At 37.2% G+C, this 27,349-nt stretch overlaps 1 protein-coding gene across 2 annotated transcripts; it reads left to right on the top strand.

Moving 5' to 3' along the window:
- Positions 1–1,948: 1,948 nt before the first annotated feature.
- mcoln1b (mucolipin TRP cation channel 1b) lies at positions 1,949–17,252 on the top strand. Of its 2 annotated transcripts, none has more exons than XM_081381548.1 (13): positions 1,949–2,163; positions 2,899–3,152; positions 4,156–4,323; positions 5,074–5,230; positions 6,547–6,628; positions 7,007–7,103; positions 8,102–8,201; positions 8,300–8,406; positions 9,404–9,553; positions 9,631–9,732; positions 10,640–10,762; positions 12,056–12,262; positions 14,659–17,252. In XM_081381548.1, exons 1-13 carry the CDS (start codon positions 2,121–2,123, stop codon positions 14,788–14,790), a joined length of 1,722 nt encoding a protein of 573 aa, XP_081237674.1. In that variant the 5' UTR covers positions 1,949–2,120; the 3' UTR covers positions 14,791–17,252. The 2 variants fall into 2 exon arrangements, with proteins under 2 accessions (XP_081237674.1, XP_081237673.1); XM_081381547.1 differs by having other exon boundaries at positions 1,998–2,163; positions 2,904–3,152.
- Positions 17,253–27,349: the final 10,097 nt, after the last annotated feature.

The raw sequence follows: 27,349 nt of genomic DNA, 5'->3' as shown, positions 1-27,349 counted from the left end.
CATAAAAGGCAAAAATAGCTCACTTAGGTCAGAAGTTACCTAGAGAAAGTCTAAAAAGAGAAAGGGTTTCATTATAAGTTAATCATATTAGTCATTTTTCCCTCACCGACTCTGCCATGCCCTCGTGGTAAACACGTGGTAACTGCGCTCCAATCGCGTAAGACCAAACGGTTCTCTAACTCTGAAAGGTTTTAAGATTCTACAGTATGTTTTCTTGGTAAAAAATATCATTAATGTAATCTGAATACCTTAAATTAATAACTTTTGAAGAGAAAATGCTGCGTGTGTTTCCCGCTTCTGCGTCCGTTCAGTCCTGCTGTTCCTGAAAGAAAGAATGTCTGTCGGTCGGAGTGAAGAGACATGCGCATAAAAGCGGAGCTCATTAATATTAATTATGTGACGTTCGCCCAGTAGGAAGGTAGGTACTGTTGGTACTGGCATTATAAATTTGAGTGCATTGTGGATGTTAAATGTGATTTCTGTGGGACTGAGAAAGAAAATGTGGTCCACTTATTTGTTTTAATTGCATTTATAGCTAAACATTTTGGGTCGATTTGGAATGTTTTCTTTCTAAATGCTTATGGATTAAAGTTTACTTTTCTGAAAAATATATAAAAAAATGAATAGACAAAGATTACCACCAAATATGGCCTTTATTGTTAATCTTTGTTTGATTTGAAAATACCATAATTCATAAACAAAATGGGCTAGAGGAAAACCCAACTTTTTGATATGTCAGATAGATATGAAAAATTACATTGAGTTACTACTTGGGTTGAAAAATAGTGAAGCAAAATGCACCAGGTCTCTATGTGAAGCTTTTATGCTATTTATATGATGATCTCATACCTGTTATTCTTTCTGTTTATATTATTTTCTTTATTTTTCCTTGTATTATTATTTTATAAATTACAATGCATATTTTATTTTCCTATTTGTTGTAGTCTATATTTGTTTACTATATTTACATTATATGTTGGATTATTGTAATGTTTATTATTTGTATGTGACTGGCATTCAATAAAAAAATAAAAGGCGGGCGTTGGTAGTTTTGGGTGTTGGTTAGCAGGCGATTCCAATTTATTTTTTATCTTTAAAGTGCTTTAGGTGCCTATTTTACATACAGCTAACATTCCAGAGACAAACACTTGTTATTAAAACAAAAGAGATCTTTTTTGAGACACTCTTAAATCATGCACATTTTAGATTAAAGTTTTCAATGAAATGCTGAAATATTTGGAGTTGGTAATATAATTATAATTCAGAAGCATTCCAGTCTCTCAAACAGTATCATGGGTTTGATAGTGAATGCATGAACTGATAAAATAGCCTATACATTTGGATAAAAGTGTCTGCCAAATGCATATAATAAGTAAGAGTGAATTTTTTACATTTGGTTTTTCCTAAATCTTGAATATATGGTTAAGTGTGTGTGTGTGTGTGTGTGTGTGTGTGTGTGTGTGTGTGTGTGTGTGTGTGTGTGTGTGTGTGTGTGTGTGTGTGTGTGTGTGTGTGTGTGTGTGTGTGTGTGTGTGTGTGTGTGTGTGTGTGTGTGTGTGATTACATGTGATATAAATATACCATTAAACCTATTCATTTGAGTGAAAAAGAAGGAAAGCGAGGAATGGGGTCTGAAAATCATCCAGGGGAATTTGCAGCAACACAAACTCATTATGAATGATGAATGTGTTCGTAATTTAATGCAAAACTAAATGTGACAATTTTATATTACCCCTCTATAGCATTAAAATACATCGCATATGCTGCATGATTGGGTCGTTTTGGGGCTTTTATTTTGACAGCGCCACATGAGGGAAAACAAAAACAAAAAGAAGCGTTTTTCACTTATTTCAAGAGAAACTCCTTATGAAAACTCCTTTTCTATGGTACATGTCGAACAGTCGAAAATGCATGCTTCCTGCTTGGGTAATTTTGGGACTTTTATTTTGACAGCGCTTGTGGCCAGAGCACCTGATGGTGGTGTTTGTGTTGTGTTCTGCTCATGTTCAGACTCTGCAGCGATGCGCTTCATCCGCGCCTGTTTATATTCCTGAAGCACATCAATCATATTATTGTGATTTATCTATCAATATCTGATTTTGCTCATCGATGGTCGTAATATGTCGAGCGCTCACACCAGACCTTCAGCTGAAGGGGCCACAGGTTTGATATTATATTATTCGTCGTTATTTACATATCTATAAAATGATATCACTTTTATGACAGATAAGTTATATATGCCTGTCGTTTTAATAAGTAACTTATGTGTCTGAGGTTAAATGATTGCTTCGGCTACATTTATAGAGCCTTATTCTCATGTTTTAGCAGCAGGTTCATTTACAGTGAGAGCAGTGAAGAAACACAAAATGACAAAATTGTCATTTATTTTATTTATTTCAAAAACTTTTATTTTTGGAAGCGATTAATATATATATATTTTTATTTTGTAAAAAAAATTTAGGTTAACGATTAACGTTAATCGCTTCCAAAATAAAAATTGGTGTTTACATAATATATGTGTGTACTATTTATAATTATTTTGTATATATAAATACACACACATGCATTTATATATTTAACAAAAATGTATTATATATAAAATATTTATATATAATATAAATGATATATACAGTATAAACATGCAATTATTTTTCAAATATATACATGCATGTGTGTGTATTTTTATATACAAAATATAAAAACACAGTACACGCACATATATTAAGTTAACACAAACTTTTATTGTGGATGTGATTAATTGCGATTCATCGTTGAACAGCCCTAATATATTATTTATATAAAATTAATTAAAAAAATATGTATATGATTGCCATTATAACCATTTGTTGTTGATGATTTTAACAGCAAATTACCTGTTGTACTGTGTGTGTTCCTCAGAGAAGGACCGACTGCTGAGTCCCGTGATGGGATACGGCTCCGGCGACCTGAACGGCGGGTGTCACCACAGCCCCCCCACCCTGGACGTGTGTGTGACGGGCCCTCGGGGGCCGGAGGAAGAGGAGGAGGAGGAGGCCCTGAGGAGGAAGCTGAAGTACTTCTTCATGAGCCCCTGTGATAAATACCACGCGAAAGGCCGCAAACCCTTCAAACTGGTCCTTCAGCTGCTGAAGATCATCTTAGTCACTGTACAGGTACATCAACCCTTTCTGCCTGCTCCGTCATTCATATATCAGCAGCCTAAAAAAGTATTTAGATACTGAAGTCATGCTTAAAAAGGTCTGAAAGTCATTGGATTTGATAATATAAACATCAAAGCATGTGGTCATTTAATGCATTCACATGCAGAGATTTTTAAAGGTGTCATTTTTTTCCCTCATTAAAAAGTTTTTTATTTAATTAAGATGCTTTCAGAGTCATTTAGGATACGTCTTCATGACAACAATGCACTAAAACCGGAAAAGTTGTACCTTTTTTAAATTTTCTCCACGAAAACAATTAAAAACACTGTATTATTCATGTCAGGCCAGTAGATGGCGATGTCACAATGTAAAGAAACACTACGCTGAACATGTAATACGCATGACGTCACTGTTTTCACAAATTCACGTTGTTGTTGTTTACAAAGACGATTGCACTTTAACTTAATAACTTCCATCCCATTTCCAATCTTCATATTTTTGCTAAACTTTTAGAGCAAACTGTTGCTTCTCAATTGCACTCTCGTCTTCCTGCAAACAATCTTTTTGAGCCTCTTCAATCTGGTTTCTTTCAATTTCACAGCACTGAAACTGCGTTAGTTGAGGTCACGAATGATTTGTTAATTGCTTCGGATTCATTTTTGTTGTTTACAGATGATGATAACGTATCGTTTTCAAAAACATGCACTTTAACTCTCGTTTTCCAAAGTTTTTATTTTCAGGCCCCCAAAATGCCATTGTCATGTAAACGAACGGGCAAAATGCATAAAAAGTTGTACGTTTTAAAAACAGTGTTGTGTAAACGACCCCTTAGTTAATTAACACCAAGTTGCTAGTTTTACTGTAGTAATATACCTAATTATTAGGTTTTGGGGCAGAAAGTGAAGTATTTCTACAATAAAAACTGTTCATCAGTCAGTGTAATATCTTGAAGTGCACACAGTGGATATCTGTCTTAACTGGTGTGTCTCCACCTGTGTGTGTGTGTGTGTGTCAGCTGGTGCTGTTTGGTCTCAGTAATCAGATGGTGGTGGCGTTTAGGGAGGAGAACACCGACTCCTTCAAGCATCTGTTCCTCAGGGACTATCGGGATGATTCTGAGGAGCCGCTGTGCATCCACACGCAGAAGAGCGTCCACGACCACATCAACTACACCATAGAGCAGGTACAGACACGCATCTGCACATCTGTGTGTGTCCGTGTGTGTTTAAACAGATCAGCTGAGTGCATGGGGGACACGCTTGTCTTTAACACCTGTGTGCGAGACTGCAGACGATCTAACCTGAGGAGAACAACCTCCAGATGAAAACACAGATGAAGATTTCTGTAATTCTCTGTGCAATATAATATAGATAGATAGATAGATAGATAGATAGATAGATAGATAGATAGATAGATAGATAGATAGATAGATGAAAGATGGATGGATAGATAGATAGATAGATAGATGCATGGATTGATGGATGGATGGATGGATAGATATATGAAAGATGGATGGATAGATAGATGGGTGAAGGGATGCATGGATGGATGGATGGATGGATGGATGGATGGATAGATAGATAGATAGATAGATAGATAGATAGATAGATAGATAGATAGATAGATAGCATTTTTGTACAGACCCCAAGGTTTTGAACCTTGCTTAATAAATATGTTAATGAACTGAATTAATGAAGTAACTGCAGAGCTTGCTGTGGAGGAGGAGGCCGTTGATCAATCTGTAGCTTCAGAGACCGTTAGCGAAACAGGATGTTAGCAACATTAGCACATCAGACCAGTGTTGAAACACTGAGCTTCATGTCAAAACATCCACATCAAATCAGTTCATTGCAAACGTGCTGAACTAGTTTACAGTGTGTCTGAATATAACCTTTGACCTTTGACTCTCTGTGTGTGTGTGTGTGTGTGTCAGTATCTGTCTCTGCCGCAGACGTCAGTGGGAAGGTATGCGTACGTCCGCGGTGCGGGTGTGAACGACAGCGCCCTCTATCTGTGCCAGCACTACTACAGGAAGGGCACCATCGACCCCGTCAACGACACGTTTGACATCGACCCTCATGTTGTCACGGGTGCGCAGGAAATGACATCACATCACACTAATGCATAGCTCTGAGTTTAAAAACTAGTCGTCTCGTTGTCTGATGTGTTTAACTCTCTGGTGCTCTCCGCGTGTGTCGCTCAAAAATGACAGATTATTTATTTTTTGTCAATGAAATTAATGTACTATATTTTTGTTTGATAATGTTTTTCATTTAATATTTTGTATTTTTATGGGATTTTTTTTATATGCTGTATTTATAGTGCATTTATTCACTTTTTGAGCTTAGACCTGCAAATTAAATTTCCGACGTAAATGAAAATCTTGAAATCTTGAACGCACAGACTTAAGTTTGATCTCTTTTCAAAGACGACACTTGGCAGATTATTGCTGAAGTGAAAAAAGTCAACTTAAAAAAGTACCAGAATTTTACGTTTATTTTAATGAAAAATGCACAAAAATACTATTTTCATTTTTTTATATGAAATATATATTTTCAAAATCGCGTTTTACTCTACAACTGCGAGAAAATCAAAGCCATAAATCTAGTTTAGTCGCTTAAAACAAGAAAAAATGACAGTGCAAGTAAGAAAAATAACTTAATTTAAATGGAAAAATATTGTTTTCCCTTTTCTTTTTATTATTGAAAATAATTATTATTACTTTTATTATTTTTTTTATATTATAGTACTTTTTATTACCAATATTTTTTCCTTATGGATATTTTGTGTTGTTTTAAGCACAAACTCACTTAATTTTTATACATTTTTATTAAAAAGTTTTTTTTTTTTTACCCAATTTCCTTCTCAAATAAGCACTTTTTGATTTAAGAATCATAAGAAAATCATACTGAAAACAAGACAAAAATACTAAGTAAGAAAATAATCCAGTATGCAGCGCTCATTTTTTACAATCCAGTCAACAACCAATGGATTAAATGTTTCAAAACTGTTTATCTCAGAAAAGTATGTGGTAGTAAAGTCGGTTGCAACTTCAGTTTCATGCCAACTTCAGCAAATATTCCATCCTGATTTTGCACCTCATTGCAGTGCATTCTGGGATTGCCTTCTCTGCACAAAGGGTACATATACATGTGGCCTAATAATTCTGCCAGTCCACCGGCGAGAGCAGAATAGGGAGGGTGGCGATGCTCCCTATGAAGGTGTCTCACTAGGGTTCAGAGCAGAGCTAAATATTACCAGAGTTCTAAATATTCGGAATTCCACGGAATCTGTGTTCTGTTTTCCTCTGTTGCCTAGCAACACAAACCTGCTGTTGTTTGAATGATCAGTGACTCTAAATGAGCCGTACTGACTCTTCTCCTGTGTGTTTCTGTTGTTTTTTTAGACTGTGTCGGAGTGGATCCACCGCCAGACCCTTCAGCTCCACTGCAAAACCACTACAAGACCTTAAACCTCAATTTCCAAAAGTGAGACAGACACAGTTAATCCAGTGATTCCAAATGAGAACATATTGTTTATATATGAAATATGAGAAGTATGAGAACATACTAAATGCTTCTATTCCTTATATAGGAAATATAATAATCACAGACCACCACAAACAGAACATTGTTTACTTTTTTATCAGTGATTTTTAACATCCCCAAAGGGAGGTTTAGCTCAGTTTTGTGGACAGTAACTGTAGCTCAGTAAACACACACACACACACACACACACACACACACACACACACACACACACACACACACCGTTAGTGTTGTCAAACCCTGATCTGTGTAAGAGGCGTTAGTCTTGTGAAATGGTTGCTCAGGTTCCTCTCTGCACTTCTGTCTGTCTCTCCACAGGCTGATTAATGTGACCATCCAGTTTCAGCTGAAGGCCATAAACATCCAGACGATTATTAATAATGAGATTCCCGACTGCTATACCTTCTCCATCACTGTACGCACAGATTCACACTTTTACAACAATCTCATAATGTCTCATGATTATATTATATTATATTATATTATATTATATTATATTATATTATATTATATTATATTATATTATATTATATTATATTATATTATATTATACACTGTAAAAAAAAATTACATCCCCAAGTCAAAATTTTCTAGTGACTGGTAACATCTACATTTTTTAATTAGTCTGACGTATTATTTCTCATTGAGCCACAGTTAACAGACTATTACAACAAGAATTGCACTTGGGCCAATTTAAAAATTTAGATGTGATCAGTCACTAGAAAATTTTCACTTGGAGAGTCTAGAATTTTTTTACAGCGTATCATATTATCATTCAAAGGTTTGGAATCTTTTGTAAAGAGGTCTCTTATGTTCACCCAGGATACAAAATGCAAAAAATACAGCCAACATTCGATAAATTTGGGCAGTTTTGCAACTTTTGTGGAAGCTGTGATGAATATTTTTCAGGATTATTTCAATATTAAGTTCAAAAGAACATTGTTTATTTAAAATAGGTATCTTTTATAACATAATAAGTGTCTTTTCTGTCACTTTTGACCAATTGAATGCATTTTACGATCTTACGCCAAACTTTTGAACACCAATGTATCATGTTTTCAACATTTATAATAAATAAATGTTTCTTGAGCATCAAATCATCATATCAGAATGATTTCTGAAGGATCATGTGACACTGAAGACTGGAGTAACGATGCTGAAAATTCAGCTTTGATCACAGGGATAAATTACATTTTAACATATATTCAGACAGAAAACAGCTGTTTTAAATTGTAATAATATTTCAAATTTTTGTATATCTTGGTGAGCAGAAAAGACTTCTTTCAAAAACATGAAAAAATCCCCCGCCAAAAAAAAAACTATTTTGGAAAGGTAATTTATATTGTAATATGTGAAACCTTTTTCAGCACATGAGGCTTTGTGTGTGTGTGTGTGTGTGTGTGTGTGTTTCAGATCCTGTTTGATAACAAGGCTCACAGCGGTAAAGTGAAGCTCAGTTTGCTCAACGAGGCGTCCATTAAAGAGTGCCGAGACCCTAACGTGTCGGGACATGGTGAGCCGACCCCAAGCGCTCTCAGTGTGTGTGTGTGTGTGTGTGTGTGTGTGTGTGTGTGTCCTGCTGACGCTGAACCCGTGTGTCTCTGTGTCCAGCGGACAGTTACGCACGCGTGGCGTTCGACGTGCTGGTGGCGGTGGTGTGCGGTCTGTCTCTGGTGTTGTGCGGGCGCTCCATCCTCAGAGGAATCATCCTGCAACACGTAAGCCACAAACAATCCCATCTTTCACTCGCATCTGACACAGATCGGAATTTGATGCACACGTGTAAACACATAAATTCACACAAGATCCGATTTTTTCGCATCCGGCAGATTCATGAGTCATGAGATCTTGTCCATGCTGACAAATAATCATGACCACTTAAATCAATTAATCAATTGCAAAGTAAAATGATCACAGAAAATCATTTTTGGGTGGGAATTAATGTAAACACAGATATAAGATACTAGGGGTGTAACAATACATCATGTCAAAATATATTGCAATACAAAAACGCATCAATATGTATCGTAGATAGTGACAATCTGTATTGTGGATAGTTGGACCAAAATGAAAATTAATGTGTGAGAAAACATTCAAGTTTTCAGAGTTTTGGTGCCAGTTACATTATATATTATATATATATTATATATATATTACATTATATAATGTTGAATATAATGTATAATCATGCAATGGGGGAATATTTGTGGGCCCTGGTAACGCCAAATGTCTTACATTACCAGTAAAAAGTGGCCTACATTATTGTTATTATATCTAGTCAGTGAAAGAGTGCAAACATATTTGTCTAAAATACTGTATTTTCAGCTTCAGAATCATGAATATTGTTATTCTGGTGACACTATTGTCCTGTTCATTGGGTTTTCAGCACCAAGTCCAAGTCTATTCATTTACACTCACAATGTAAAACCAAATATACCTTTTTAATCAACAGTGCGTTTTTTGTTAACCTTCTATCATATGTCTTTGAGTATCGCAATAATATCGTATCGTGAGTTCAGTATCATGATGTGTATTGATCGTGACATGAGGGTATCGTTACACCCCCGTCAGATACCAGTCCTGTCTTAAGTGAGTGTAAACAGGCGGGACAAAAAATCCGATATGGTCAAAAGATCGGATCTGTGCATTAGGACTTGGAGTGTAAGTGTGTGATCTCCTAATGCATCCTAACTCACGGTTCCTCTGCGTCGGCAGGAGTTTGTGTGTTATTTCCGTCGGTCTCTGGGCCGTTCTGTGTGTTGGGCCGACCGCCTGGAGTTCATCAACGGCTGGTACCTCCTGCTCATCATCAGCGACGTCCTCACCATCATCGCCTCCTTCATCAAGATCGCCATCGAGACCAAGGTCACACGCTTTCCTGTGAGGTATCGCTGTGCTCGAGATGCGCTCTGATCTGATTGGTGCTTGTGCTTGTGTCGCAGAACCTGTCGTCGTATGACGTCTGCAGTATTCTGATGGGAACCTCCACTCTGATGGTTTGGGTCGGGGTGTTACGATACTTCAGCTTCTTCCAGAAATACAACGTGAGTTACACTGCATTCCTGTCGCATATTCTACAGTCAAACCAAAATGAATCAGACACCAGATATCATTTTTATATATTTTTACTAGTGGGTGCAGGACACTATAGTTCATTTATGTAAGTGAGGAGCGAAAAAAATAAATTCTTCATACAGTGACTACCAGTAAAATGTATAAAAATTTGGAAGCAAAAATTATTCTGACACTTTGACCTGACCCCTGACACTTTTTTTTAGTTCTCTTTATTCTCAGTGATGATTCTTACTATTGTAATACAGTATTTGTCTTGCTATATTATTACTTTTATTCAAATCAGTAAGAAAGTAAAATTCAAAGTAAATTCAGTAAGACAAAATATAAAGTGCTTGGAATTTTACTTTACTACAAATTTTAAATAAAGCATTTTTTTTTATATATATTATAGTAACAAGTGTATGGAGGGGAAATGTACTTCATTTAATTGTCGATGTACACAATCTTGGGCCATAAAATAATTATAAAAATATGCTTTTCTTTATGCTAGTAAAAATAATAATTATTTTTAAATAATTATAATATTTTCTTTCTTTTGATTTTTATGACCATGACATTTTTTACAGGCTTTGTGAGCTTCACATTTCCTCTTTCTTTCTTATTTTCTTTCTATTTTCTAATAAATTGGACTCTTTAATTGGCCATAAAACAGTCATAAAAATAGTATTTTCTTTATGCTAGTAAAAATCCATTTATTTTTCTTTTGATTTTGTCTCGAAATACGACCCTGAAATGTTTCGAAAGCCTTTGTGAGCTTGCCTTCCTTTTTTTTCTTTTCTGTTTTCTATTAAATCTGATACTGCAAATATTACCAAGTCAAAAGCATAAACCCAGAGACCGTAAACTGAACGAGTGAATCTCCTGATGTGTTGTCAGATCCTGATCGTGACTCTACGAGCCGCGTTTCCCAGCGTGATCCGGTTCTGCTGCTGCGCTGCTGCCATTTACATGGGCTACTGCTTCTGCGGATGGATCGTCCTGGGACCCTACCACGCTAAAGTATGTCACAGCTCAATAACACTCTGCCCCGCCAACACAAAAACACAGATCACTGTTTCGATTTAATTAGGCAAATTCTTAGTAGTCTGTGACTGGATCATTATTGCAGTGATTATTATGATTCTAGCATGTTATATGTTTGGCAACAGTTCTTCTAACCCTAATTGTAGGAGTGTGTAGCTTTTCATTTTTTAAACAATCATGTAGGAAGACACATCATGGCCATATTCCAGGATGAAGATTCATCAGGCTCAAACTGTGGAAGAATGGTTGATAGGAGCATGAAGAATCATTTTCACACACTGGGCCCTAGTTTAAGGATCTAAGCACATGGTCTAAAGCGCACGGCGCAAGTGCACTTATTCATATTTTTTTGTCCAGAAAGCTTATTTTATTTCATTTTGATAATATTTTTTTTATATTTTAATGCAATTTACCTTTAAATTACTAGATTTGATCAATAAATAATACATAAATAATAAATAAATAGTAATTTAAGCACATTCCTCACATTCTTTCAAATTAAATTCAAAATAACTCACAATTTCATGCATAAGCCCTTTAGTTCAGCTTAAAATATCTTACACTGGGTGTCTTTGCCGATCTCTTGTGGAATAATAATAATATAACATGATATTTCATGACTCTAGATGGCCTTATAGCTCTATATGGAGCAGATCAGCTGTTCCTCTGGGTCCTAAACTCAGTTTCTCTTCAGTATGCATTCAGATACACATGTAGAAAAATATAATATATTTTTTTGGTAAAGTTTCAGCATTTTTAGTTTGAATTTTGAGCATTTTTAGATTTTTCTATGTGTACTGAAGCATTCCTCGCATTCCCTTCATTCCTATGGGGGTCAAATTGACCCGCGAGTCAAGGATGAAGAAACAACGTGGCGCAGAATGTGAAAATAATAACTGCGTCAGACTGAAACTAGCAATAAACACTGCATTGCGCCAGTTTATGAAAGGGCCCATGAAGTCCAGATCTTAAACTCATTGAAAGTCTTTGGGATGTGCTGGAGGAGACTTTACAGAGTGCTCGACTCTTGCATTGACAATACAAGATCTTGAGCAAAAATTTATGCACCTCTTGATGGAAATAACATCACAACATTTATTTTTTTATCAAGAGGATCATCATCTTGTGTACAGGATGTATCTTGTATAGAGCTTATTTGGCAGGTGGTCATAATGCTTTGGCACACCGGTCAGTGTAAATCACCACATTAAAGACATTGTCTTCTAGCATCCAAGCATTGACATGTCCTCGTCTGTGTCTCTCCACCAGTTCCGCTCTCTCTCCACGGTGTCCGAGTGCCTGTTTTCCCTCATCAACGGAGACGACATGTTCGCCACGTTCTCGGACATGGAGCAGAGCGGGACGCTGGTGTGGGTCTTCAGTCAGGTGTATCTCTACACCTTCATCTCGCTCTTCATCTACATGGTGCTGTCGCTCTTCATCGCGCTCATCACCGGAGCCTACGACACCATCACGGTGAGTCCTGCTGTCCTCGACCCAAACTAACGTAATACAATTACTAAAACTAACTCTGAATAAAACTAATATAGAAAATAATAAAACTAAATTGACATATTTACACAAAATAACAGAAACTTAAAGAGGTGGTTGATTATGAATTCACTTTTTATTTAACTTTAGGAATTCGACTATACTTTAGGAATAAAAAAATTCAACTTTAGTTAGTGTGTAATGTTGCTGTTTGAGCATAAACAACATCTGCAAAGTCACAACGCTCAAAGTTCAAAGCAAAGGGAGATATTTGCTTTTACATAAACCGTTTTTTAAGGACTACAACTAACGTCTGGTTGAGACTACAATGAGCTTCTTCATGGGTTAGTTACATCACAAACCCTAAAATTAACATAAATCCCACCCACGGGAACAATTATCATGACAGAATATGCTAATCAGTGACTTGAAGATAGTTAACTCCACATCAGCTACATAAATTCATCAGCTAACCATTCAGAGATGTCCTGTTGCTTCTACATGTTGTCACTTCTTATTGAGTCTCTCCATCTTTGTCTGACTCCGGTTTGAGCATAAAATTCAGAACAGTTCAGTGACATTTCAGTGTGTGTCTGTGTGAGGTAATCAGAGCTGCTAACACACACACACACACACACACACACCAGCTGTTGAAGCTCCGCCCTCTGTGCCGGGAGCAGCAGCTCATTTGCATTTAAAGGGACACACACAAAAACAACGCGTTTTTGCTCACCCTCAAAAAATTACAATTTTAACATGATGTGAGGTATTTTGAGCTAAAACTTCACATACACACTCTGGGGACATCAGGGATTTATTTTAAATCTTGTGAAAAGGGCATTATACCTAGCCTGGTTCTACCAGACTCTAGTACATTTCATTTGTACAGAGAGTCTGGCCTCGCTCCATTGAGAAACGTTTACTTCCTTGTAGGCGGGTTCTCTGTTAAAGTTCAAAACTATTGGATCTGCCCAGAGTCACTCAGGATCTGCCATAGCCAATCGCTAACGTGTGGTTGACTGTGACGTATGTCATGCGCCGAAACCGGCCGGCGGAAACAAGAAGTCCAAATGATCAGAGGATTATGTTTAGAATAAGATGTCTGTCAACGAGAGCTGCTGGTTTTGTTAATCGAATTTAAGAGTTCAAGGAACAATTGTAAATTCTAAATGTATATTTGACACTAAGGACAGTGATGTATTCAGTCAACTGTCGAAGCTGGGTCTAATCATTAACAATACACCGCTGCGGTCGTTTCGGATCTGCCGCAAATGCTGTACAGTGATCACCAGGCTACTGCGCGATACGGAAACAACTTTTCTGCCTCCTTCACTTGGTCCTCCATTAGTGCAACAAGAGGGGACACGACAACAACTATCGGCTTTGCATCCCTATCGTTCGCCTTAGCTAACTCATTCACCACTAGAACTGCCATGGCGGTCATTTTGACCGTTTTGAATTTTATATCTGCAATAACTTTGTTGAAAAAATAAATACAATCCTGCTGGTACCTGACTTTTCCTAAAAGTGTCTGTATTTTCATTTAAAATGTTTTTCATATAAATTACACATAAGGCAAAAAAACAAACAAAAAACAAATGAACATAGCCTATTATTTACCTATTTTGGTCATAAACGGTCATATTGACCGCACTGAATTTCGCGGTATTATACCAATATACGCAACAATAAAATGTGGTAAAAAATACACTAAACATATTCAACACAAATCATTTAAATGTAATGATATTCAGAACAGAACAAGAATGTAAAAATAACTAAAGCCTTTAGTTATTTTTTCATTCTTGTTCTGTTCTGAATATCATTAGGCTAAATCAAACTTTTCCCGAACCCCGTGGGGAGGAGGGCCACAACATCATGGCCACCAACAAAACTTAGCAAACATTGTTCTTGCTCCGGCTTTAACTTCTGTATATTCGGCCGTTTTGCAACAAAGGACCGAATAGCTTTTCTCACGTCTTTCTCCGCTGCCATTATTCCAACTCAAACTGACGCACTACATCAACGTCATCGTTCTCAGCCACTCCCTCTGTTCGCTGATTGGTCCTACAAAAAATTTGGTTCTGGAAACCTAAGAATATACAGCAGTCCCAGACGTAGTACTGAAGGAAAATGAAATTGAGCGGAAGTACGTAGGAGGGCGGAGCCAGGCTACATTATACCACCCCTTTAAATAAAATATCCTTTTTTTTTTGGAATGACTTTGAGCTTTGTAAGCTTGCAGATCTTTTCTTGTGCTCAAACAGCAACATTACACACTAACTACAGTTGAAAAGTGGAAAAGCAGAATAGGACCCCTTTAAAAGTGCCTGTCTGAAATGTGTAAAAACGGCGTGTGTGTTTGTGTGTGTGTGTTCCAGCAACAAACGCAGGACGTGCTGCATGTGTCTGAACTGCACCGGTTCATCGCCGAATGCACCGACACACCGACCTCTGGAAACTTCCACTGTCATGAGTCATCGACCTGTTCACTTTTCTGCTGCTTCAGCTAGTGTGTGTGTGTGTGTGTGTGTGTGTGTGTTTCTGGGTAACGCTTCATTCATCTCACACACACGGGATGGACATGCACTCCTATGTTTGTTTGTTTACAGATAAACTTGTTTTAATTCCGTTATTTTATATTTAAATCCGTTATAATTAATGAGCAAACTGTGTTTGCATATTCATGAGCATCTTGGCCAGAACAGGTAAAGTGAGCGTCGCCATCTAGAGGCGAGGAGGAGGTACTGCACACAAACTAACATCAACACAGAGGGAAACAGAGGACGTTTCAGGTGTTTTGATGAATCTCAGTCACAACAAACATGTCCAGGTCACATTTCAGAAAGAAAAAAAATATTTTGGGATATTAAAAAAATTTAAGCATTTTTTAGGACCATTATGATGTTTTGCTTTGTGAGATTATTTTCATGACATTTAAAATAAAAGTGTTTATTTAAATACATTAAATGTGCATAAATTTAAGATTTTAAGATTCAAGTGGAAAATACAACAAATATGTGACACAAATAGTTTTGAGAGATTTTGTCATGAAAATAATGTCACAATGCAACAAAATAGACGTGTTTTCTGACATGCAAAGCGATATTTCTCGTCTCTCTCTGATTTCTGGTTGAAATACGACCTGACACAGAAGAACAACTTTATATTTCAGGTGTTTTGGTGAATCTCATGATAAAATGTCCGGGTCATATTTCACCATAAAAACACACACAAAGAAATCAGAAGCTTTAAAAAAATAAGCCTTTTTTGGGACCATTATGATTTTATTTTGGTCTTAATTGCTGGAATTATTTTCCCTTTTAAATCTGCATAAATATAAGTTGCAGATTTAAATACAAGATGCATAAAAATAATTTGAGAGAAAATGAAACATTCATTATGTATGTCACAATGCAACAAATATGAATCGGCTTTGTTTTCTTATATGCAAAATGATTTATTTTAAATAAGCATAAATGTAATAATAATACACCATGATATTGTTTAAAAAAAAAATTAAGTTTTTACATTTGTAAATTTGAACAGGGTCAGTCTAATTTAAAACCGTTGATTATTCGTGTAATGAAAATCATTTTTAGGTTGAAATACGACCTGCACATTTTCATCAGATTCACCTGATCATTTTTATTCCGTTCATTTGCTTTCATATTGCCGGCTATGACCACATCTGATTTTATGCTTCTTGTAAGTCATTTTCAGGAAATACATTTTTAAATGTGTTTTGTGGATATGTAGATATTATAATGCTTAGGTTTCATAAGCACAGTAGGATATTTGTGCTTTATTGGCATCATATGGATGATAATGCCACATTCTGACGCTCTTTCTGTGCTTTGTTTCAGATTTCTCTAGTGTGTGTGTGTGTGTGTGTGTGTGTGTGTGTGTGTGTGTGTGTGTGTGAATGTGGTTTACAGGAAGCATAGCTTGCAGGTTTGTCATGAATATTAATGTGGGTGGTGTATTGTATCTGTCTCCAGTGCATTTGCTCCTTCAGCGCGTCACACACACAAACACACACACACTGATGTTTGGAGAAGCCCTGGGCATCTAGAGAGGCTTTTCCCTGTGTTATTGACACACATGGGTCAGTCCATCAGGGAATCACTCGAGCGGTGAAGCTTTGAGTGTGTTGTGTGTGTTCAGAAGTGTGTGTGCACTCAGTAGCAGGATGATAATATTGGCTTGAAATGACTTGTATGTCTTATAATGCTTAATTAGATTCATTAGTAGTACTCGAGAAACCATAAGCAGTGGTTGTGGATGAGAGGACAGGTGAATACAGGACTGAAAGGGAACAAAAAGTCATTATTATGATTATTGAAGGTTATTTATGAGCTCTCAGTATAGCATATTTATGATATTAATAATGGACTTTTCTACGCTAATAATAATCATCTTCAGCTTTTGGCAGTTTAATATCAGATCCGTTCAGGTTTATTGCTCTGAAAGAGAGAGAATTGATTTGGATTCAGTGTTTTTGTGTTGAGGAAGATGCTGTTTTTGCCTTGATGTTATTGTTTCTCTTGAGAATGAATTGTTGGTGTAGTTTCATGATTATTGTGATATACTGCCGTTTTAATGAGATCTAAATTATTTAAAATGCTGTATTTTGTTTTAATTTTTTACATTTATTGTATGTAAATGTAAGCTGAGATGCTTTTGGTCACATCTTTTATTTAAAGTCTCAGACAGTGACACTCATTTTTAACAGAGGGAATATTTGTGTTTTTTTTTTTATAATGCAGTTTTGCACATTTTTTTGCTCGTAATTTATTTGGAGAGATTGAAGGTGTATCTGTGGTTTAGTGATTTTTTTTATTTAAAATGGTTGATTCATTTGCACAGATTTGATGTCTCTCTCTGTTTTCAGACACGTTGTAACACTTAACACATCTGTGAATGTCAACATCAAACATCTGCCAGTTTTATGGATTAAATCACTGAAGCTTCTGTTCGTGTAATTGTGTCTTTTCGCTCTTCAGTTATACTTAGACTTTCTTAAAATAAAAATTTCGATCTAGTTAAACACCCTGACATGCATCAGTGATCATAATTAAGGAGATAATATAAGGCAATTAGACATTTTATTGTTGTTTTTGTTGTTGTTTATTGTTAATATTATTTTTAGTTTGTCAGCATGGGCTTAAATCTATGACCTCATTAATAGATAATTATTTAGCTTTTTCAACAACAAAAAAAAAACATTCAAATGAATGAAACTGTTCATAGTGAATGTGTCTGTCAGTCTCTTAAAAGGAGTTTGTTTTTTTCATATGGACTATTTTCTGTTGTTTTTGTCTTTTTGAAGTTTGACATCAATATTTTTCAAAATTTCCCCTTTGGTGTTTCATCCGAAAAAAGAAGTTTAGACGGGTGTGGAACAACGTGATGGTGAGCAAATTATTTCATTTTTCACACACACACACACACGCGCACGCGCACACACACACACACACACACACACAAAAAAAAAATATATATATATAGTACCAGTCAAAAGTTTGGGAACAATCACTATTTTTTTTTTAAAAGAAATTGGTACTTTAATTCAACAAGGATGCGTTAAATTGATAAAAGGTGATGGTAACGATATATATTGTTAGAAATGTTTTTATTTTAAATAAATGCTGTTTTTATGAATAAATGCTGTTAACGTTTTACTTGACTTACTACATGAATCCTGAAAAAAGTATTCCAAAAAAATATATTAAACAGCACAACTGTTTCCATCATTGATAATAACTGAGTATCAAATCATCATTTTAGAATGATTTCTGAAGGATCATAAGACACCAAAGACTGGAGTACTTGCTGATGAAAATTCAGCTTTGCATCACAAAAATAAATTACATTTTAAAGTATATTAAAAAAGAGAACCATTATTTTAAATTGTAATAATATTTCATAATATTGCTGTTTGTTTTTTTGTTTTTTACTGCAGGCTTGATGAGCATAAGAGACTTCTTTCAAAAACATTAAAAATAGTAACGTTTCCAAACTTTTGACTATATATATATATATATATATATATATATATATATATATATATATATATATATATATATATATATAATCAATTAATACAAATATATTAAATTCATTTTGTCATTACAGAAGATTCAAGGAATTTCTTGACTCATTTCTAAACTTATAACAATAGTTTTTAGTATAATATAATTTAATTAATTTTAGTCATAGTAGTAGTAATAGTCATTCTTATGCTATATTAATAATAATTCTGCAGCCCAAAGGTTACTTTTTTATTTTAATATAATTCATTTAGTAATTTTAGTAATAATATTTAGTAGTCATTCTGTGTGCTGTATGGACTTGGTGTTTCAACGGTCATCCGCGTCGTAAATCCTGCAAAGTTTTTCATGTTTTCATTTTTTTTTTTTTTATCTACAATTATCTCTAAATTTTGTATTATAATACCTTTTCATCAAATTATAAAATACTAGTTAGCGATTATTGCTTCTGAGATTCTTTCTGATTTCTTTCCTCTGTTGAACACAAAAGAAGATATGTTGAAGAATGTCAGTAACCAAACATAGTATTATTTTTTTTCATACTGTTAGTCAATGGTGTCCATCAACTTTTTAATTACCAAAATTCTTCAAAATATAATCTTTTGTGTTCAGCAGAAGAAAGAAACTCATGCAGGTTTGAAACAACAAGAGGGTGAGTAAATGACAGAATTCTCTATGTTTAGGTGTACTGTCCCTTTAAGAGCAGGTGTGTCGTGTTGACAAAGTGTGTGTCCAGCAGATGGAGCAGTGGACATCATGCAGCAGTGCTTTACTTCAGTTCATTTACTAACTGCCAGGAGAAAGAAAGAAAGAAAGAAGAGACTATAGAGGGAGGAGTGGCTGTGAATGTAGAGCCAGACGACTGAAGAAAACAGACACAATAAAAATGACTTTGATAAATGAAAGCTGGCAAACCTTAATAGTGCCTCTACGCTTCAGTCGCAGAACACAGATCTACATTTCAAACAGAGACTGAGTTGTTTTCAAAAAGGCAAAACCAGTTATGAAGACGTCAGTTCATGTAGTTACTTACAGTTTGACAAGATAAGCACACTATCCTGGCAGAAATGACCTTTAGATGCTGTAGCCGAGTGATTAGATCAGACGTGTGCTCTGGTTCTCTTAACACGGACATGCATTATTGAGTGGAAGAAGCACAATGGACCCTCAGATGGACTGAGTCGAGTCCCAGGAGAGAAGACCTCGTTCCTCAGTGTCCTGCGGTAAATGAGGCCTGTTACCTGTCAGTCTGACACCTGACGCATGAATATTTCATGCAAGCGCTGTTTGTTCCAGGCGTTTTACTGTGCTGGCGATGCTGAGAGGGTTTGAAAGCAGGAGAAGGACCTTGACTGGAACCTCTTTGAGTCTTTTGAGTTTTCTCACTGTCCTTGGGCCTAAAACTGAAGATGTGAAGAATAAGAGCTTCCACACATTAGGCCAATGCAGAGAGGAAGATGCTAATGCAAATAATGTGCTTTTTAAGGTTTGTGTGTGTGTGTGTGTGTGTGTGTGTGTGTGTGTGTGTGTGTGTGTGTGTGTGTGTGTGTGTGTGTGTGTGTGTGTGTGTGTGTGTGTGTCCGCTGACCTAGAATGACATATGACCAGTGTCATGTAAGAATAATCTTTTATTACAGTTTTTACTGCCAGTCACACTACTCATTCCTATGGGACTTTCAGTAATTAACTAAATATGAAATATGAGGTGAGGAATTTCCAGTTTGGGATTTTTTTTTTTTTTTTTTAATAAATCTATAAATAAACTTTTGCAGGAATGTCCTGGTTTAAATGATATTGGACAACCATTTTATTCAGAAATGTAATTAATGGACATTTTATATAGACGTTTCTTGGGGAAGTTCTAATAGGCTATATAAAATGCAAAGAGATTATATAATTGTTAATTAAATTATTGTATTTGATAAAATTGTATAATAATAATACATAATTCTTTATTTATTCATGTATTATTTATTTTTTAATACTACTTTGGCATTAAAATAGCCTTTGCTGCTAATATGCAATAAATAAATAAATAAACATGACAATTTATGTACTGTTAATACACAAGGAAATCATTAAATTCTGTTGGATCCCGTTGCTCGCTCAGAAACTAAAGGCTTGAGAAGGCAAAAGTAATCAAGAGAGTTAAGTACAGGGTCAGTTAAAAGACAAGTTTAATAGTCACCCTGTGTATTTAGGAAACTTTATCATAAATGACATTCATTTGACTATATCTAATGGCTAATGTACCGAGACTTCATAATGTAATTAAAGCATCGGTATAATGTTATTTACTCATTATATTCCTTTCTCATAATGTTGTTGGAGCGAGTCGCGCGCGCGATGCGTGCTCGAGCGTGTGCTTCATTAACGTTCAGAAGCTGAATGTTAATCAGGTGCAGTGCCGGCATGTTCGTGTCTCCAGGGTAACCGTGCTGCAACTTGTGTGTGCAAACGTGTGTGTGTGTGTGTGTGTGTGTGTGTGTGTGTGTGTGCTCTGAACGCACCATTTGCATGCGCTGCCGTATCCATCCGTGCAGAAGAGCCTTTGTGTGTGTGTGGGTGGGTGTGGGTGTGTGTGTGCGCGCATAAATGCCGACACACTCCCAGTCCATCTGCGTGTTTGCTTGGAGTTTTTCTGGTGTGATTTGCGTTTGTGTGTGTGTGTAAGAGAGGTGATTCCTCATGATTTACTTGTTAAATAGCTGCCTGTATTTCTTTGCCTGATAAGTATGTTCACATGCACTAATTTTCACAAATCCTAATTAATCCAATCCGACTTCAAATCCTTAAAGGTACAGTAGGCTAAGCTATTTCTGGAAAATGCTGTTGAAAGTTGATCTGAAGGAGCACCACAATAAACTTGTAGCCAATCAGCAGTAGGGGGCGTATTCACTCATAATGGGGAGGAGCAAGAGTGAGCCAATCAGCAGTAGGGGGCGTGTCCACTCATGATGGGGAGGAGCAAGAGTGAGCCAATCAGCAGCAGGAGGCGTGTCCACTCATGATGGGGGAGGAGAGAGTGAGCCAATCTGCAGTAGGAGGCATGTCCACTCATGATGGGGGAGGAGAGAGAGACAATCAGCAGTAGGGGGCGTGTTCACTCATGATGGGGAAGGAGAGAGTGAGCCAATCAGCAGTAGGGGGCGTGTTCACTCATGATGGGGGAGGAGAGAGTGAGCCAATCTGCAGTAGGGGGCGTGTCCACTCATGATGGGGAAGGAGAGAGAGCCAATCAGCAGTAGGGGGCGTGTTCACTCATGATGGGGAAGGAGAGAGTGAGCCAATCAGCAGTAGGGGGCGTGTCCACTCATGATGGGGAAGGAGAGAGTGAGCCAATCAGCAGTAGGGTGCGTGTTCACTCATGATGGGGAAGGAGCGAGTGAGCCAATCAGCAGTAGGGGGCGTGTCCACTCATGATGGGGGAGGAGCAAGAGAGCCAATCAGCAGTAGGGGGCGTGTCCACTCATGATGGGGGAGGAGCAAGAGAGCCAATCAGCAGTAGGGGGCGTGTCCACTCATGATGGGGGAGGAGCAAGAGTGAACCAATCAGCAGTAGGGGGCGTGTCCACCCATGATGGGGGAGGAGAGAGTGAGCCAATCAGCAGTAGGGTGCGTGTTCACTCATGATGGGGAAGGAGAGAGTGAGCCAATCAGCAGTAGGGGGCGTGTCCACTCATGATGGGGAAGGAGAGAGTGAGCCAATCAGCAGTAGGGTGCGTGTTCACTCATGATGGGGAAGGAGAGAGTGAGCCAATCAGCAGTAGGGGGCGTGTCCACTCATGATGGGGGAGGAGCAAGAGAGCCAATCAGCAGTAGGGGGCGTGTCCACTTATGATGGGGGAGGAGCAGGAGTGAACCAATCAGCAGTAGGGGGCGTGTCCACCCATGATGGGGGAGGAGCAATAGTGAGCCAGTCAGCAGTAGGGGGCGTGTCCACTCATGATGGGGGAGGAGCAAGAGTGAGTCAATCAGGGCTGCGTTCAGCCCCGACAAAACGTTGCACAACGTTTTTTAAACAGAAACGGTGATGCGTTGAACACTGTTCTGATGACGCAAGAGTTGCAACTATGGCAGCTGAGAAGGCCATTCTTTGTGTTCTTTGTGAAGAATTTTCGGAGCCTTATGAAGTCGGTATAAATATGTGTTTAATACTACAAAATATGCCCGATGTTACAGTTACTGCACTTGCCGCCCAGAACAAAAGAGAACATCCCAATCGAGTGAAGGGATTGCTGAAACTGAAATGGAAGCACACATCTTACCTAATTCAGACTAAAACACATCTATTTAGCCTCACATACTGACTTTATTTGTAGTTCATACTGTTTTAATACCCTGCATTTTTAGGAAAAGCACTTAATTACCATTGTTTATTTCTATACCAAATGTCATACACTTGCAATGAAGCTAAAAATATAAACAACTACATCATTATGTTGATATCCTATATTTTTACAATAAAACTTACTACAAACATGTCCTCTAATATCCTCAGTTGTTGCATCGAAAACATTTGTAAACCGTAGCAAAACGTTGCGCACCGTTTTGAACTTGAACATGCCCCAGCATTAGGGGGCATGTTCACTCATGATGGGGGAGGAGAGAGAGAAATTTGGGGTGTGTTCACACTTGAAGTTTGGTTCGCTCAAGCTAAATGCGCTTGCTGTATGTGTGTAGCCTACATATGATGGTATTTTGACCAGCTGAGAACTCCTGAAGCTCATGAGCATATTAAATGTGTAAATTAGTCAAAACAGCGTCAGGAATCCCTCAACTGAACTGTGATGGGCAACATCGCGACTATGACCCGAAAAAACTGATACGCTTTCAGGTCCTTTACATGTCTTTGGTCCGTGTTGCGTTCATATTTCAGTCGAACCGCAGAGTTCATTTGGAAGCGGAGCGAGACCCATCTTGTTTAGTGGCACCAATGGCAGCGTTCACACTTATTCAAACGAACCGCACTAACAGAGCAATCGCACCATGAGTTCGTTTTAATCCAACCAAACATGCCAAGTGTGAACAAACTGGCAAAGAGACATTACTAAAGAGAAAAGCTCAGAGGAATATCACTGGAAAAAGAAGGGTTATGATAAGGCAAGAGCTTTAGGATCCGCATTAATATTAGACAAGCTTTTCAGTCCCGGAGAGATTGAAGCGGGAAGGCCTGACAACGGACGCCAAGCTTGTGTTGTTTCTGCCCCATACGCGAGTAACACAGGTTTTGAGTCAGTGCTGCTGGCGACTTACAAACCAACTTGTATATTTTTCACAGCTTAATTTTGCTTCTGCTATGATAATAAAGAGACATCCAATCTTGCGTTGCATTTTGGGGGCGGAGCAATGAAGGGAGAGGTGTGTTTGTTTGGGTTGATTTCAAATAACAGTGTTTAATAATGATTCTCAGAAATCGCTTTTACTGAAGCTTCAAAGTTCTGTTTATATGAGCACTAAAATTGTGATCCGATTCACATATTCGTTTACATGTGTTTTAAATTCCGAACACAACTTTCGCATTGAGAACCTGAGAAAAGGTGGGTCCACGCTGTCGTAGTTACCGTAATGAGAAAAGATTCCGACTTGTAAAAAATGGTAATAACATGCCGTAAATGCAGCAAAAGCCACTACAATAATGTCCACAAGTGGCCTAAAATTGGCATTTTTTTCTTGATGGCATATCTAAAACAGCTGGCATACTGTATATGTCAGTGGAGCTTTCAATATTCAGTCTCTTGCACTGACCAGTTCATAATACCCATGAAGCACATAAACATAAGCCACTGCACAAGGTATTTTTTTAATTCAATTGAGAAAACCGTCAGATTCAAGCATTTACACGCTCATTTTTCCCTTATGGATCGTATTATTCCAGGTCTACACCATCCCTTCATTGGTATCGAGCTCAGTCAGATGGATTTGAGATTTAAGCCTGTTCAGTCCGATCGAGCCATCAATCCAAACAGACTATTTGGTTGCATGTAAATGTGGTTAGTGAGACACTTTCTGTGCCTTTGGTTTCAGAAGTAAACCTATTTTCCTAGTTGAGTCATGAACCACACCAACCAGCTCAGAGATGAATCATTGCAGAATTAGAATTAGAAAAGAGAGAACAAATTTAGAAGCAAAAAGGTGTTTGAAAATCATAAGTTCTTGTATGAAACATTGTGAATGACATTACTGAAAGAAAATATGGTACAATATTAAACTTTTTGACTTAAGGTCCATTCACACCTAGAACTATATTATCGTATACAGCAATAGACGATAACGTAGATAACGATGCAGTTTTGTTTCGTCAGCTCTTTAAAGTCTGGTGGATTCTGATTGGCTGCCGATGTTTTTATCATTCATCAGCAGGATGATATCATTAATCTGTGTCTTATAGTTGTGTGGACTTCCCTATTCTCAGAAAATTAGACTTTAGTTGTATAGTTATCGTGCATTCTTAGTGTGAATAGGCCTTTGCAGCCATTGATTAAAAGTACGTTTTTATTAGCATTCGGCTATTAAACAGTTTTATAAAAATATGAAAACATTGACGTCATAATTTCATTAATATGTTATTTACATGCTAAAATCGGTTTGTCTGAGTAGAAAACGAATTGGATTTTACTTCTGGAACTGGATTGTTTTGCTCTCTGAACTTCTGCTCTGATGTTTCTGGATCCAGTTTTTTTTGTTTTTAGGGAGTGTTTGTTCCTGTCTGCTTGACGGCATGTTTGCTAGCTGGGGCTTGTGTTTTTGTGCGAGTGTGTGTTTGACGCAGTGCCAGTGTTCTTGAGCTGTGTTGCCCAGCTGCAGGGCCCATCGCCGGCATTGGTGAAAAACAATCAGATAAATAGCATAGGAAGCGAGTGGCGGCTCATATGCTCCGCCCCTTCCTGCCGGTTCGGCACCGTCCCCTACCGCAAGGGTCAGGATATTTCCTCCCTTTGTGTGCTCCCAAAATGTCCATCACCAACACACTGAGGTCTGAGGTCTGCTCTCTCTAAAATGTCACCCTTTATTTTGCCTGGGCGCTGTGCTGTTGCTAAGCATGAGGTCATCGCATGACTCCAAAAGAACTGTGATGTCATCGTTCCGTCGACATCCAACAAATCCAACCTGGAAAACCTTGTGACAACTACACAAATTAAAATGTCAGATATACAGTCAAACCAAAAATTATTCAGACACCAGATATCATTTTTGATATTCTTTTGCTATAGGGTGCAGGACACTATAGTTCATTTGTGTTAGTGAGGATAGCAAAGTTAGTGATATATCATATCCAAAAATTCTTCATACAGTGACTACCAGTAAAATGAATAAAAATGTGGGCCTTTGACCTGACCATCTTTTGTTTAAGTGTTTTTTTCTTTAATTGCTAATGCAAACTTTTTACAGCACAGACTGCTGACAGATATTCAACATAATTCATCTGTGAGACAGTCTAACAGAAGGACCATTGAAATATCAACTGGTTCTTATCATATTTTATTACAATTTTCTAAACTGTGATAATGTGGGAAAATATTGAAGGTGTTTGAATAAATTTTGGTTTGACTGTATAACTATGTATGCAACTTATTCAAATGAAATTCATACTGACTCATGGGACCTGAGAAACCACAGAGAATAAACACAAGAGAAATGCCTCAGCTTCTGCTAGAGGAACATTTACATGCAGCTTTGTTTGTCAGACAAGCAGAGCATCGCGAGACAGAGAGGCAGACAGACGAAAGCCCACCCTGTGTCTCGCCAGAAAAAGCAAGACAAAGACTTGAGGGAGAGCATGCAGTCTGAAGCACGAGCAAACGCTACCAAAACACATTCAGAGATTAGGACAAATGTGTGTTTTGATCCCCAATCACTGGTGGAGTGAGGTGAGAACAGGTGTCGTATAGCTGTTAGCTAAATAAATCCAAACAGAGATGTCCCTCGTGTTTACTCTAAATGTTGCCCCGACATTGCATGCCATTTTATCCTACTGTGGTTTCATATTTTATCTGGATAGATTAGTGGTTCTAAACTAGTGGGTTGCAACTCAAAAATGTGTTGCAGGTTTGTCCACGGTGAGCATGAGATAAGTGTAAGTAATAAAATATGGCTAACAATACATTCATGCAGAGTTATGATGGCAAAGTAAATAGGTGTGGCGAATTTTGAAAGGGAGTTTAAAATGCTGCCCAAATCCCATCAATGGTCAGATTTCCTGTTCAGCTGGATTCATTTTAATAATTTTGTATAGAGTTGGGCCATATTTTGCATCGGGTCACAATCTGATGCAGCAAAACAGCAGCTCACTGTAAAAAAATGATATGATCAATAAGTTATGACAACATATGTTTTTACATTGCTTTAACTCATCAAAATAAGTTTAGCATTTTTTTTTATATAAGTTAAACAAGATTCAACAAGTCAATTAAATGTGTAATTTAAGTTGAAATGACTTAAATTTTTAGGCAACAACTTTTTTTTTACTTTTTTATTTTAGTATCATTAATATAGTATTATAGTTTTTGCTAATATGTTGATACATGTAAAGTTTTAGTAAATTTGTGTTTTGTCATTTTTATTAATTTTTAAAAATGTTTTATTTCAGTATTAGTTATTTTAAGAAGTTCAACTTAAATTAAACGAAAATGATAGACAAAATGTTGCCTTTGCAACTACATTAAGCAAAAATAAGTTTTTCATTATTATTATATTTAAGTGCTTTCATTATATTTTGCTAAACGAAAACGTTTTTTATTGCTTTTAAGTTTTAGTTAATATTAACCCAGCCCTGTGTGTGTGTGTCTCTCTCTTGAGTGCACAAGTGAAAGTGTAAAGAAACGGCGGGAACGCGGGCGTGGGGGGCAGGGGCGCGCATTGGGGTCCGGGGCAGAAGAAAAGAAGAGGGATATGGCGCGTAAAGAACGGGAGAAAGAAAGAACGTGGGGTGGCCTGTGCGATGACATCATCCTCATTTGCATAAATCTCAGTCTGAGCGCTGATTGGTCACTGGCGGGAGAAACCGAAGCTGCTCGCG

The sequence above is a fragment of the Scardinius erythrophthalmus genome (assembly GCF_964197995.2).
Source record: "Scardinius erythrophthalmus genome assembly, chromosome: 1".
In the NCBI taxonomy this organism is placed as follows: Eukaryota; Metazoa; Chordata; class Actinopteri; order Cypriniformes; family Leuciscidae; genus Scardinius; species Scardinius erythrophthalmus.
The sequence above is the reverse complement of the archived record's forward strand: the minus strand, read 5'-3'. Positions and strand labels throughout refer to the sequence as shown.